Source organism: Mustela nigripes, chromosome 9 (genome assembly GCF_022355385.1).
Source record: "Mustela nigripes isolate SB6536 chromosome 9, MUSNIG.SB6536, whole genome shotgun sequence".
Classification (NCBI taxonomy): Eukaryota; Metazoa; Chordata; class Mammalia; order Carnivora; family Mustelidae; genus Mustela; species Mustela nigripes.
Window position 1 is genome coordinate 35,690,982 of NC_081565.1, and position 15,339 is coordinate 35,706,320.

General features: G+C 44.7%; 2 protein-coding genes across 19 annotated transcripts in view; one reads left to right on the forward strand and one right to left on the reverse strand.

Moving 5' to 3' along the window:
* Positions 1-12,148, reverse strand: part of NPR2 (natriuretic peptide receptor 2) — a 50,382-nt gene extending 38,234 nt beyond the window's left edge. For 10 of the 18 annotated variants that reach the window (XM_059411368.1, XM_059411367.1, XM_059411359.1 and 7 more), the window contains exons 1-2: positions 11,624-11,701; positions 181-483 (exon numbers count right to left, since the gene is read on the reverse strand). The gene's annotated coding sequence lies outside the window, so the exon portion shown is untranslated. Of the gene's footprint in view, positions 1-180; positions 484-11,623; positions 11,713-12,065 lie in introns of those variants that run through there. The other 8 variants (XM_059411369.1, XM_059411363.1, XM_059411371.1 and 5 more) reach the window with 7 other exon arrangements.
* Positions 12,149-14,294: 2,146 nt separating this feature from the next.
* MSMP (microseminoprotein, prostate associated) lies at positions 14,295-15,329 on the forward strand. Its single transcript, XM_059411386.1, has 3 exons — positions 14,295-14,425; positions 14,650-14,758; positions 15,141-15,329. Exons 1-3 carry the CDS (start codon positions 14,296-14,298, stop codon positions 15,319-15,321), a joined length of 420 nt encoding a protein of 139 aa, XP_059267369.1. The 5' UTR covers position 14,295; the 3' UTR covers positions 15,322-15,329.
* Positions 15,330-15,339: the final 10 nt, after the last annotated feature.

The window sequence follows — 15,339 nt, forward strand, 5'->3', positions numbered from 1 at the left end:
TCTTTAAACATTCATTTTAGAGAGAGAGAGAGTGCACTTGTGTGAGTAGGGGAGAAGGAGATAGAGAAACTCAAGCCGACACCTCTGACATCTATCCTAGCCTACCTAGATGGGTCTAATCAGCCCCTCTTGGTCACAAGCGCACAGGCCTGCATCATTCCACATTCAGTCCTGCCTTACCTTATCAAAGCTGGTGGATGAGCTGACTGGTACCCTTTACTCACATGAAGGTCTTGTACATCTTCACAGTTGCTGATACCACATCCTTCGGAAGTTCCCAACCAGTTTAATAAGGTCAGATCTGATCATTTAAAGTCTGTAAGATGGGGCGCCTGGGTGGCTCAGTGGGTTAAGCCGCTGCCTTCGGCTCGGGTCATGATCTCGGGGTCCTGGGATCGAGTCCCGCATCGGGCTCTCTCTGCTCAGCAGGGAGCCTGCTTCCTCCCCTCTCTCTCTGCCTCTCTGCCCACTTGTGATTTCTCTCTGTCAAATAAATAAATAAAATCTTTAAAAAAAAATAAATAAAGTCTGTAAGGACTGCTCGACTCTCTTGAATCAAAGTTGCTCAGTCTCTTAGAGAGCCATCTCTCCCCTGCTTTTCTGTCTGGAATGGATCTAGTTGTATGAGAGGAAAGGGACTTTGTAGCAGCAAGAAGTTGGACTCCTTGAGCAAGTGGTCCTCTGGGTTCCCAGATCTCCAGTGCAACGTTCTTTTGTCTTTGCTGCTTAGTCTGCAATTGTGGCCCAGCTCTGTGATGGGTATAATTCTTCATTCACCCAATAAGAGATATTGGTGAATAAGCACATGAAAAGACGCTCAGTACCATTAATCACTGGGGAAATGCAAATTAAAGCCACAATGAGATATCACTATACACCTACTAGAATGATTTTAAAAACTGACAATACTGAGTGCTGATGGGGATGCAGAGTGACCGGAACTCTCAGCAATGCTGAGAAGTGTAACATGTACAGGCATTTTGGAAAACAGTTTGGCACTTTTCTCCGACATTAGGATAAACATTCACTTACCACAAGATCTAAGATTTCACTCCTAAGTATTTATCCAAGAACAATGTAAACATATGTCTACAAAAAGACTAGTACATGAATGTTCAAGCAGCTTCCAAAAAGTGGAAAACCACCTAAATGTCCATCAGAAGATGATTGGATAAATTCAGTACCATTAATCTTTGGGGAAGTAATTGTGGCGTATCCAACAATGAAATACAGCTTAGCAATAAAAAGGGATAGACTACTTATATACACAAAAACATGAATGAATATGAAAAACATAATGCTGACTTAGAGAAGCCAAGAACAGGATACACACTGTATGATTCCATTTATATGAAGCTCTACAATAGATGGTACTCATTTGCAATAATAGAAATCTGATCAGCAAATATTTGGGACGGGGGGATGGGAAACTAGAAAGAATAACAAGAGAATTTGTGTTTGTAGGGGGTAATAGAAATTTCTACAACCTGGGAAGATGATTATATAGGTGCAAGCATTGTCAAAACTCACTACATTGTACACTTAAAACATATACATCATCTTGTTTGTATATTATATTTCCATAAAGTTGAAAAAATAATTATTTTGCAACAGTTGAGGAGTTACATAAGTCTTTTTTGTTACCTATAGTGGCTGGCCAGCAAATCATTACAGAAGTTAAGCAGCCCATGGGTAGTATAGAATTATCCTTGATCCATCAGCCTTCCGCAACATACCAAAGAAATGGATTCTTTATCCAGTGGAAATGGAAGGCATTAGGGAATTTGCTTCCCAAGTCATAGAAGTTAGAGTGTGAATTTGCACACCCTCTCGTGATTAACCCAACCAAGTCAATCTTTTAAAAGGATTTTATTTATTTATTTATTTACTTATTTGAGAGAGATTGAGAGTGAGCATGAGGGAAGGGGAGAGAATCTGAAGCAGACTCTGCACTGAATGCAGAGCCCAACGCGGGGCTCGATCCCACTTCTTCAAGATCATGACCTGAGCTAAAACCAAGAATCAGACACTTAAACAACTGAGCTACCCAGGTGCCCCTAACCTAAGTGAATTTTTAAAAAATCAGGTCTAAGCAATGGTAACAGTTAAAAAAAGCTATTTTTTTTTAAATCAGGAAGTGAATGCTTCAAAAGTAAAGAATTCCCACTGTAGGAAAATGAAACACTTCTAATACATGCTCTGACTGGAGTCTGGACCTTCCAAAGAACATGGAGAATCATCTGATGTGTTAGCAGGAACACACACACACACACACACACACACACACACGAGATGAGCAGAAATGCCTCCCTGGCCACCCTCTTTATGGCACAGGGGAAGAATGGCTCCACTATCAGAGAAGCAGTCAGACGGATAGTCTTTATTTGTAACTTGACTTACAAATGTTTATTATGATCATTTTTTAAATGGCCGGATGCTGGAAAGGCTTTCATGTAAACACAGGAAGGGCAGAACACAAAGTAAAACCCATCAACTGCCCTTTCTACCTGCTGTCTTGCACTTCTCTCCCTCATCCCCATAACTCACTGCACCTTAGTCTCCAAAGTAAATGCTAAAACTATACCTGAGGACTTGGGTTAAGCCAAAAGTAAAGAAAGTTCTAGGATGGAAGTGTAAGAAAGAATTGAGAGGAGGGGTGATGAATTCAGTGGACATTTGTCCTTTCTAGTTCCCACCATCCGTGCCCCCTTCCTAAGACTACTCTGCCGTCATTTCAGGCAATTAACTCTCCTGTTCTCTATACATCTTTGTTGGGAGAGGAAAACCAAAAGTTTTCCCTCCCTTCACAGAAACCAAGGACTTTCTCGGGGTGCGGGTGGGGGCTCCTTCTCCTAGACCCTTTCTCTCTATATCCTGATAGAGCCATAGATGGCCCTTGATTCAAGCTTAGCCAATCAAACAATCTCTTGGGACTTCACTTTAGCAGAGTGATGCAAGAAGTAAAGAAATGGTTGGCAGTGGATCCGGCAAGACAGTTAAGTAGTTCCTTCTCTGTCAGCACCAAGCCTGCTTCCTCAGGTTTCCCTTCTCTGTGAGGCTCTCCTCAGTGGAGAAATAATTATTTTAAGTGCCCCCCTTCCTCCACTGTCCCCCACTGTTCTTCAATCTCCCTCCTTATTTGTCAGAGAGAGAGAGAGTGTGTGCACAAGCAGGAGGAGCAGCCGACCGAGGGAGAAACAGGTTCCCTCCCAGACGAGCAGGAAGCCTGATGCAGGACTCGATCCCAGGATCCTGGGATCATGACTGGAGCTGAAGGCAGATGCTTAACAGACTCTGCCACCCAGGTGTCCCCAGAGAAGGTTCTTAAGCAGGGAAATCCCATGATAAAGACAATGTTTCAAGAAGAATAACATGGGGGCGCCTGGGTGGCTCAGTGGGTTAAGCCGCTGCCTTCAGCTCAGGTCATGATCTCGGGGTCCTGGGATCGAGTCCCACATTGGGCTCTCTGCTCAGCAGGGAGCCTGCTTCCCTTCCTCTCTCTCTGCCTGCCTCTCTGCCTACTTGTGATCTCTCTCTGTCAAATAAATAAATAAAATCTTTAAAAAAAAAAAAAGAAGAAGAATAACATGGCAACCATGTATATAACATAGACCAGAAGAAGAGGAGACTGGAGAGCAGGGAGAATAATTCAGGGGCTAACAGAAGACAGTTCTAAGAAATAAAATTCTGGATTACAGTGGGGCCAGAGAAATGAAGAGAAACTTGTACTGAATTACAAGAAGTTGGGCTAGTAGAGTAGAAGATTAAGATTAGAAGGGTTCAATTTGAATTCCAACTCTGAAATTTATAAGCTGTATGACTTCTGGCGAGACACTTCCCTGCTCCATATCACAGTTTCTTTGTCAGAAATTTGAAGAACTTAGAATATTAGGCTTTTGCAAGTTTTTCCCCCAATGGGACCCTTTTTTTCTGGGGGAAAAAACAAGGCAAGATTGTTCTGGCTGAGCATAGGTCAAGAGCTCAGAGCCTTAGCTAGCCTTCATTTTATTTCTCTCAGCCACCTCTGAGGCATTCTTGAGTGATCTCCAGAGGTCTAGGGAACAACATTTGAGAAATTTCTAAAGATTCTACTACCAACTCTAATATTCAATGACTCAAGGGGGTAAACTTGGCAGAGGTGCTTAGGAAAACAGTAATGACTTTAAGAGTTGCCACAGAATCATATAACAGAAAGGGTAAATTGCCCTCCAATAAATTTGCCTGCTTTTCCTTCCAGGCCAAACTCAATTTAATGTCCCAACTCTCATCCAAAATCTTGTGCAAGCAGTAATCTAACCTCCATATAAACAATACAGTCACAAATAGTTCACTGCCTAACAATCAGTTCATTCCAATTCGAGGTTCACCAACTAATAGTAGAAGTTTGTCACTCCATCACTGTCATCTGAAATAAAGGTGCTTATTCTAATTTCTGGACCTAAAGCAAGTAAATCTAGCCCCTCCTCCATAGGAGAATCCTTCAGCTTTTTGAAAAGAGCTATAAAGGCTGCCTTATCACCTTTTATTCTCTTTTGCTCCAACCCACCAAGAAGCTCCATGGAGGTGGCCTGCTCTAGTTCTAGATAGATTCAACATTTTCTAAGCATCTAAGTGCTTAGGTGTGCAAGCAGATTTTCATTTATTCAGGGCTTTAAAGACTTAATCAAACCAGATGATCTTCCTTAAAACAAATGACTAGTTTTATGGTGAAATGTAAATAGAATTCAAACTCATTATCTGGTAACTATTCTTTTCTTGCTTAACATTAGCTGCTCCCAGTTTATCAGAAGTAGATTGCTAAGTCTTTTGACCCAAAGCTAATTGTGAAAACATCTATCCAGGAATCCAAAAAGATCTAAGACTCAAGGTCCACTGAGGCAACTACAAATAATAAAAATAAATTAAGCACTCTGACTCCAAAACCTGTAATGTCATCAACTCGCAAGGGAATATAATTCTCACCATATAAAATTCAATTATCACCAAGGCAACACAGAATATCATCAGTGTTAGTAAGAAAGCTTCATTCACCATTCTCCATGCCACCCATTGCATATTCCACCACCAGATCTATAAAATCAGGGTCTGTCGCTTGGGCCTGAGCATCTGCCAGTCTAGAGAATTTGAGGGCGTGAAGTAGAAAGTATGACTGAGCCCCTAAGGAGAAATCAAGCCAGCGCAGCCACAGTCCATGATGCCTGTAGGAGCGTAGAACCTTTACAGTTTCCTGTGCTCCAGTTGTCCTGGTAACCTGAGGCCTCCTTATTTGTGTTGGCATCTTGGGGCCAAGAGCGGAAGCAAAGCTGGAGTACCAGTGAGATCTGCAGGGAAAAAAATGTGGGTAATGCAGCAGTTATGCCACAGGAGGGTCAAGCCTAGGGCATAAGAATTACCTGGTTAGGGAAGAAGAGGGTGTAGTGTCTTATAAAAATCAGATTTCCAGATTTAATTTCCAATGTTTCTGATTCAACAGGTCTAGGATGAGCTCAGAAACCTGCAATTTTAAGAAGCCACCTCCTACCAAATAAGACAAAGACCACACTTTTGAAAATTCAGGCTAAGCAAGCAAATCAGCAGTCGGAGAGAAAAAGTATAGCCACCTATCAATTTCAGAAAGCCCATATTCTAGTACAGTAGTTCTCAACATGGGGAGAGGGTTGCTGATTTTGCCTTCCAGGGGGACATTTTGGCAATGCCTGAAGACATTTTTGGTTACCACAGTCGAGGTCAGGGATGCTCCTAAACATCTCACAGGTCATAGGACTGGCCCCAAACAATAAAGTCTCTCCTAGCCCAAACCCCAGTGCCGTGGTGGAGGATATTCTGCTCCTCGGCACCACCATTCCCAATCCACAGAAATCAATGCTACATACACAATTTTGGTCACAGTACAGAAAATTATGTGAAGCCCCCTGGGGAAAAAAATGAGACCCCAAAAATCACTTTTAAAAAAAAAACAGTGAATGTCATTAAAGATATGGGTAAGAAGGAGACTAGAACAACAGACAAAACGGGCACCTGGTTGGCTCAATCAGCAGAGCATGTGACTCTTGATCTCAGGGTCCTGAGTTCAAGCCCCACAATGGGCATGGAGCCTACTTAAAAACAAAAACAAATCAACAAAAATTAGAACAGACAATGATGGGAGGTAGGTATGGACAAAAATGATGAGCCAAGAAGGAAATCAAGAAAGGACGAGGCACTGGGTGACAGCAGTGAGCAATGAACGCCACTCCCTCAATGGATGCAGCCTCTCTCTACATGTAGAGGATTGGTAAAGAGAAACCTATTAAAAATAATATAAGCAAAAAAAGAAAAGGAAAGGAAAATGGATAAAGGAACTATAAAGAAGGAGCTTGAGGATACATCAAACATAGATCTGGAGTGAAAAAAGACAATAGAGATTCCTTTGTAAAAGAAAGCTAAATAAAGACTCTTAAACAATGGTAAGAAAATGAAAAGACTCCTAGAAGGAGGTTGGGAATTATGTGAGAAAGGAAAAAAAATTGTTTTTATGATCTTCTAGCCCTAATTTCCTCCTCCACCTTCACCCCAAGAAATTGATCCTTTAAAAGTTCTTTGATTTTATCAAGCAGACATAATGACAGCAGGGTGGGGGTGGGGGGTGGTGACTGGCTCAGTCACTTAAGCAACTGCCTTCTTCAGCTCAGGTCATGATCCCAGGTCATGATCTCAATCTGGGGATTGAGCCCCACATTGAGATCCCTTCTCAGCGGGGAGCTTGCTTCTTCTCTATCTGCCATTCCCACTGCTTGTGCTTGCTCTCTGTCTCTCTCGTTTGCTTCTGTGTCAAATAAATATGTATTTTTTTAAATCTTAAAAAAAATAAAATAGGGGTACCTGGGTGGCTCAGTGATTAAAGCCTCTGCCTTCAGCTCAGGTCATGATCCCAGGGTCCTGAGATCAAGCCCGGCATCAAGCTCTCTGCTCAGCAGGGAGCCTGCTTCCTCCTCTCTCTCTCTCTCTCTCTCTCTGCCTGCCTGCCTGCCTCTCTGCCTACTTGTGATCTCTCTGTCAAATTAAAAAAAAAAAAAAAAAAAAAAAAGACAAAGTCTTCTGAAACTTTACAAAAATAAATAAATAAATAAATAAAATCTTAAATAATAATAATAATAATAATAAAATAATGAAAGGGAAGTTGGAGAAAGAGGAGCACACCTAAGAATTTTTGTTGTTGTTGTTAAGATTTTATTTATTTACTTATTTATTTATTTAAGAGAGAACAAGCACAAGCAGGGGAGTGGCAGGGAGGGAAGAAGCAGGGCCTCAAGCCCAGGTCCCTGGGATCATGACCTGAGCGGAAGGCAGACACGTGACTGAGCCACCCAGGCACCCCTAAGAATTCTTCTCAAAGGAGAAGATGGTGGTGCTCAAAAAAAAAAGAAAAGTAAGACTCAAAGAGAAGGACAAAAGATGTTTTGGGGAAAGGAGAAAAGATGAGGGAGAGATCTGGTAGCAACTTGAGGAAGAGGGACTTTAAGGACTCTTTCTCTTTGGGAAAGAGAAATTAAATGAGGTTTTTTTTTTTTTTTTTTTTTTTAAAGCATTACTTCTGGGGTACGAGAGATGAGACATAGCCTTTATCTTTTACCCCTTCTAAGGAACCTTCAGTAAAATCTGACATTACTTTGGGGATTGGGTCTGCATTTTTTCTCAGTTGTGACAACATGTAAGATTGGCCTTTAGGCAGATCAAGAGCCCAGTTACATACATTTTTACCATGTTTGAAGTGACTATAAGATTTCTGGAGCAACCAAAAGACAGCTATATAACAATAAACTAACTCCCAGAGTTTAGAGCTGTACCAACATAAGTTATTCACCTCAAGGCATTATTTAAATTTAAATTAACTAAAATTTAAAATTCCATTTCTCAGTCACACTAGCTATATTTCAAGTGCTCAAAAACCACATGTGGCTAGTGGCTAAGGATTAGGCAGGACAGGCAGAGAACAGTTCCATCACCACAGAAAGTTCTATTGGACAGTGCTAGAGTAAAGAAAAAAGCTTAGACAAATAGCTAACAAAAAATGAACCACTTTCAAATCTTTAAAGAGCTGCCACATTGAAAAACAAGTAGATTTTTCCCCCATGTTGTTTCAAAAAGCAGAATTAAGGGGGAAATGAGATGCCATCACATGACAGATTTCAATTTAACAACTCTCTAGTACCTAAAGCCAGATAACAGTAGAAGGGACAGCCTCTGACCACAGAAGGAAGTGACCCTTTTCAGTAGCAGTCAAGCAAAGACCAACTTGATCATCTTTTAGAACTAACAAAGAACTGGATGCCTTCTAAGTATCTAGTTTTGAATCTATAATTTTAAGAAAAGAGCAATTTACATATAAGATAAAAGTGAGAATCATAAATAGAATTTTAAAAGTCACTACTGCCACAAGTAGACTACAGAGCAGGCAGGAACAATGAAAACATTTTTTTTTTAATTTATTTATTTGACTGACAGAGATCACAAGTAGGCAGAGAGACAGGCAGAGAGAGAGGAGGAGGCAGGCTCCCTGCTGAGCAGAGAGCCCGATGTGGGGCTCAATGCGGGGCTCGATGCGGGGCTCGATGCGGGGCTCGATCCCAGGACCCTGGGATCATGACCTGAGCCAAAGCCACTAAGCCACCCAGGCGCCCCAACAATGAAAACATTTAAGCGGACAGGGAATTTAGTCAAACATTAATGGTGGTTAGTTAGGGATTAATTACTGGTAGTACAGGCTATCATGAATGTAGTAATTTGTAAGGAGAAAAAAAATTACACGAACTTGTTAAGAATGGTACCAATGGTTCAGAGACAAGGTGGGAAAACTTCAGTATGGGTTATTAATGGAAACTTGACCACAGTTGAAATCAGTACTAGAACCAGAGGATCTTTTCTATTCTCTGCCAAAGAGAACACCAGGCTAAGTATAGCAATTGAATGTTCTTGGAACTCTGGCCCCTTCATCCCATTCCCCTGCTGTTCACCCATGGTCTTATTTATCATCTCTCTCAACTCCTGAAACTCAGTCTCCTTCATGCGATCTCCTCATCTGCATAGGAACAGCTTCTTTCAACCTTCTCAACAGAGAATGCCAAAGGATGAGGTCTCTTAACATTCTATCCTAGCTATGAACTTAACCCATCTTCATCCTCCACCCCAAAATGCACTTGGCTTGATTATAATGTAACGTACTGAATATATATTCATATACATGTACTGACTTATTACATTATCTGTGCATTTTAGTGTTTATGTGTACATGAGAGAATTCATGCACACGCATGTGGTAACATCCTTTCTTGGTCAACACTAAGGAATCTGGGGCCAAAATTGTGAAATTCACTCTTCAGTGGCTAGCATACAAAAGCTTCAGTGGAGTCATCCAACGGACTCTACGGTTGACCATGTCATGCTTCTGAATGCAAAATACTGGAAGAAGAAACAGAAGTAGATATAAATTTGAAAACTTTTATCCTTGTAGGAAAAATAGTGGAAACATAAGCATCTTAGAGGAAGACTAGCTTAATCATAAGGGGAAGGTTGAAGGCTTGGTGAAAGCAAGCATAAGAGGCTTTCCAAACAGTCCAGAATCAGAAAAAGGTGAGAGGAGAGGAAGGAAGACAGAAGTAGATCATGCAGAATAAGTAAAATTCAACCTTTAAAAAAACAAACAAACAACAACAACAAAAAACTAAGGTCTTACCAAAGAGAAAGGTGGAAAAAAAGAAGATTTCAACAAGAGTGTTAAAGATGGAAAAGAGCCAGAAAGGGCTGTAGGCTTAAAAAAAAAAAAAAAAAAATCAATGAAGAAGTAGTGGTGTATGTTGGCAAAGAGAAGTGCAGAGTTGAGGGAAGGGATAGAATTTATGGTAGGGGAAGTTGGTGTGAAGTTTTCCTCTAAAGATGCCCAGCAGAGCAAAGAAGGAATGAAGGCAAAAGCCACTGGGAATAAGGTAGGGCTGGGACTGAAACAGCAGAGGAGAAAGCAACAGGGTCCAAAGTAGGAAATTATTTTCTTTTTTTTAATTAACTGACCCAGATTTTCTTGTCTGGGGCCAAAGGCAACTGTAGGATTTAAAGATCTTTAAAATAAATCATAAAGATCCTGCTCCTTAGAATTGCCTTTGGCCCGAAATAAAATAAACAATAAAGATCATGACAGAATTAGTGTCCGTTTCTGAGACAAGTACAAAATACCATTGTGGAGTTGATTTTACATTTTTTTAAAAATTATTTTATTTTATTTTTTGTCAGAGAGAGTGAGCACAGGCAGACAGAGTGGCAGGCAGAGGCAGAGGGAGAAGCAGGCTTCCCGCTGAGCTCCGTCCCTGTGGAGTTGATTTTAGAAATCAGACTAATTAAGTGCTGTTAAAGAAATGCTACTGTGAATATAACACCTTTACCTTTCTCTTTTTCAGTCACAGGGTAAATATAGAAACTTCATAGTTACACATGTCCACAGAAGACAGTAAGTGACCTAATATATATGGTAAAACCGAGTTGTTTGTCTTTGTATACTGTAGCCTAATGCCCACCCCCCAAAAAATGTTTTACTTGGCTCAGGATTCACAGGACAGGTTATAGGGCTGCACAGAGAAAAGATAAGCTTAAAAACAAAGACCGTAAGATGAGGGAGGGGGAAATGAGAGGTGTTGTGCTGATACAGAACTGAGGTATTAGAAACACAGAATTCACGCAAGTCAGCAAGGGGGACAAAGGCACAAAAGCATGGCAGTGCCATATAACTAATCTTGATAGCCTCACTGTGGGTGTTAAAACACTGAACCCGACTTTTTAACTCTTTTTAAAAAGTCAACATTTAATAGCTTGATATATGCAGTTATGTGATTTTAAATGACTATTAAAATTAGAACATCAACGCCTAATTCTTTGGCAAAGACCGAATGAATGGCAGATGGTAATCTTAGACACATTTAACCTCACCTTTAAGTCACTCACTGCTCTTCCTGCTCGGAAGGCCATAGATTCTACCTGTGAGGGCAAATCCCAATTCCTCACGCCAGCATTCAAAGCTTTTAATGACCTAGCCACATTGTACCTACATAACCCTAAGTCCCCTACCCCCAAAACCTAGCCTCCACTGTCAGAGTGCACACCTCTAGACAGACCGTACCTCTCCGGTCTGGCCGTTTCCACCTTCCTACCTGATGTGGAAGTCTCCTTAATTTACAGGTTCTGGCTCGCCAAGGCCTACACTGGCGCTGCACTCCTCCAGCACTCCAGTACACCTCGCTCTCGCTCTGCCGCCCCGCAATCCGCCCCTCCCCAGGCCACATCACCTCGCCCACTTGCCGTTTCGCCCCTGGGCCCCTTTCCCTCCCCACCACCAGCTCTCTGGGGCCTTCTCCCTGCCCCCAAGAGATTCTCCCAGCAGACATTCCCGGCCAGCCTCCATTCAGTCGCAGGCTCTGTATTCAGTGTCTGATAGGGGACCCCGCAGGACCCATCCCCGCTTAACTCCCCGGCGCTTCAATGACCCTCCCGGGGCTCCCCCACACCTAGCCACCCTCAGGGGCCCCAGCCACCCAAATCTCCCGGCTGCGGCGGGTCCCTCCTATCCGGCGGCAAGCAGCGGGGGTCGGCAGTGACTCACCGGAGGGCCAGTGGCCGGAATACGCTCACTTCCTCTCCGCGCGCACCTGCCGGGCCCCGCTGGAGCGCTGCCCGGCTGGACCTCCGGCGGATGTTTTTTCTGTCCCCGCGCTCACAGGCAGTGCGCGCCAACCAAAGCCTCCCGGCCACCGCCCCCCCGCAACTGGCACCCCCAACCACCGCTGCCCCAGGAATCACAGAATTGGGCCCTAAACACTGACATCCCCAACAGACAAGCGCACACACACGGAGCAACCACAAGCGTGGCCTCCAGCCCCACGCAGCTACAGAAACGCACACTTGAGCGCACCCATCAGCTGGAATGCAAGTGGGTTCAACCAACACCTTCCAGACACCCACAGCCCCACAACTTCTGAGAGAGGGATCCTGGCTCAGCCCCAGCCTTTCCTTCCAGAAGCCCCTACTCCTGCCCACAAGCCTACCTTCTCTTCATTACAGGCGGCTTTCACTTCTGTCCCCATTACCTCACACACCAATCCCCATTGGGCCCCCTCTGCCTTCCAGCATCATCACTACCTTCAAGCTTCCTAGCTTCCCAGTCGTGTCTGCCCCCTACTGGGTTGGTTCCAGGTTGCAGAAGCAAAAGACTGGTCCGGACTTCCAGGGTGTCAGCATGTCCCCCTTCCCCAGAAAGGCAGCAGCAGAGCTATTGACCACTGACAAGACTTCGGGCCTTTGTGCTAGAAAGCCTTCTCATCCATCTCCTCCAGCCAAGAGAGCAGTCCAGGGCCATGCCTCCCACACGCCACCCTATGTCAGAGCACCCTGCTTCAACCACTGAGTCTTTATTCTCTCAGTACTCCTCTGAAATAGAAAGGTAGCAGACCTGACAAGGGTGAACATGTGGTACAACTGGCATCTCCATCCACTTAAGCTATCTACTTGGAAGAGGACAGACAGGGAATCTGAGGTGGATGGATGAAGTTGTGTTTCTGAATGGTGAAGAGGGTGGCCCTCTAAAAAGGTCAGCCAGAAGTATTCGTATCTGATCCGCTGGGTGACAGGGAATGGGAGTCTTGCAGTAAAAGGGACTGGAGACTCAGAAGGAAAAATAGAATGTCAAAGTGATTGGCGTAGGAGGGGAATAACTCGGATTGGGTCTTTGGAGTGTGGCAGACTGAGAGAGAGGGGCCATTAGTAGCAAAGAGATGGCCCCCATTAGAGTGGTCAGAAAGAACTTGAGAGTTCACAGGAGTGGGGATGGGCAGCAATGGATCAGAATCCTAACATGAAAAGCTGGAGCCCCCAAGTCAGCTGGAAGGATTAGAAAATGACACCTCTTCCCAGGGCAGAAGTGAGGGGACTGAGCTAGGAAAAGCGGGTTTATCTGCAACACTGTTTCTCAAACTGGAGGTGGTAAGGGTGACATGGAACACAACTGCGAAAAGGGCAGAAGTCTGTGGTAGGAGACCGCAGCCCCTAACAGAAGCCCTCAGCTATGCAGAGCTTCTCAATGTGATTTAAACAAAGAACTGTACCTTTGTCTCTGAACTCTAGAACTAATCGCAGCAGCTACTATTTTCTGGGGGCCATGTGGCAGGGACAGTACTAATACCATTACATGCATTACCTCATTGAAAGCCTCTTAACAACCCTATGAGTTAGTATTACTATCCCAATGTAAAGATAAGGAAACAGGTTTTAGAGAGGTGAAGTAGTTTGCCCAAGGTCACAGGCTTAAGTAGAATCAGGATCTGAATCCAACTAGTCTGATTCTATAACCTATGCTCTTAACCAGCCACCTTGGGGGTCTCTAGAACCTGCAGGAGGATGTCAGAGGATTCCTCAATTCTCATTCCATAATGTACAAGAGGAAAGCGGCATACCTCTGTGAAATGAGTGACTCATATCACCTGGGTATTTGAAGACATTCCTCTTTGAAAGTACCACCCCTAACTATGGGAAGATCGTGTATCTACTGTGTGTTTGGAGGTACTGAACAATGCACCCTCAGGATGCTTATGGAAGAGACACCTGCCTCCCCATCTCTGAGGGGCAGCCATGTCTCTAGGATACTTCTGGGAGATTCTGCCATAGGGTCTGAGAGAAATAGTCTGTGCTCCAGGTGCCTGTTCGCTCTCCTGGAGCCTCTGGCTGTTGCACCCTACTGCAGCTCCTTGGTTTGGCTGGGGCACAGGATTAGCCATCCCCAGGAAATACCTCCCTCCGGTCCAGGCAAGGATCCCAGCACACACACCCCTGGAGTGTGTATGTGTGTTGGGGGAAGGGTGGAATGCTTCCTTCTCTCCAGGTCAGGGAAGAGATGTGGGGACCACCTGGGGGCCCTCCCCCCTCCCACCTCCTTGCTGGGGAAATGCCCAGTCCAGTGCCCCTTCCATGGCCACCTCCCTCCCCCTAGCTGTGCCTGGGCATGAATCAGCTCTCACAGCTTGTTAAAGCTGGACCTCTTGTTTTCATGCCCTCACCTCAGGAAACAGAATTACAGCTTTTCCAGCTCTACTCAGCAGGGGGCCAGGGTCCTCACTTTATAAACATTCCCAAGCCTGTGAGAGCAGAGGGCACGGAGATGGTGAGAGACAGAAGCCCAGGGGAGAAAGACAGAAACTAAGACCGAAGGAGAAAAACAAAGAAAAGCCAGAGACAAGACCAGAAGAGAGGCCAAGAAGGGATCGCGAGGGCTGTGCTACAGGAATGACCCTAAGGATGCTCTGGGCTGGACAGGCGAAGGGGGTCCTGGGAAGCTGGGGGATCATCTGCTTGGTGATCTCTCTGCTCCTCCAGCAGCCAGGAGTCCACAGCAAGTGCTACTTTCAAGCTCAAGGTAAAGCTGGGGGAGGCATTAGGAAAGGACAAGGACACAGGGAGCTGGGGCGAGGGGGCTTAGAGATGATCCTCTACCAGAATACCCAGACTCCCTCCAGCTTGGAAACAGGAGAGACTAAATATGGGGGCAATATGCACTTACTTTCTCCCATTCCAGACCACAAGCGATTCTGTCGGCCACCACCAATCCCCAGCACACTAACATTTCCTGTTCTTCCCTAGCCCCCTGCCACTATGAAGGGAAATATTTCACCCTGGGTGAGTCTTGGCTCCGCAAGGACTGTTTCCATTGTACCTGTCTGCATCCCGTCGGTGTGGGCTGCTGTGACACGTGAGTGACCAAAGACAGCCAGAGAGAATGGCTCTGACTAGAGTGACTAAGGGCTGGCCAGGGTGTAACCAGATTGCTGTGATGTGAAAATGAATAGAACAGAGGTACGAGGCAGGCTGAACCTGAAGTTACCAACAAGAATTTGAGAGATAAGGCTGCAAGCTACAAAATGAGGGATGTAGGGGTGGGTCTGGAGGGGAAGTATTTCTGCTGTGAAATGAAAAAATCCATATATGGTAGGTGAGAGCTTGGCTAGGGGGACCAAGAGGGCACTAAAGATATGGGAAAGATATGAGAGGAATGCTGGCAGAGAGAAGTGTGGGGCAGGGATAAAGGTGGCCCTTCACTGTGCTGACTCCTTTCCCATCCTTTGGTTCCCCAGGTCCCAGCATCCCATCGACTTCCCTGCAGGCTGTGAGGTACGTCAGGAGGCAGGAACCTGCCAATTCTCCCTGGTGCAAAAATCTGACCCTCGGCTACCCTGCAAAGGGGGAGGGCCCGACCCAGAATGGGGCTCAGCTAACAACCCTGCTCCTGGGGCTCCTGCTCCCCACTCCAGCTAAACTCAACTGATCACCCTT

Bases quoted from the DNA above. Each gene is read 5' to 3' on its own strand.
- MSMP (XM_059411386.1), top strand. From the start codon at position 14,296: ATGACCCTAAGGATGCTCTGGGCTGGACAGGCGAAGGGGGTCCTGGGA. The intron at 14,426-14,649 runs GTAAAGCTGGGG...GTTCTTCCCTAG, and splicing joins GTGCTACTTTCAAGCTCAAG to CCCCCTGCCACTATGAAGGG. The intron at 14,759-15,140 runs GTGAGTGACCAA...TTGGTTCCCCAG, and splicing joins GGTGTGGGCTGCTGTGACAC to GTCCCAGCATCCCATCGACT.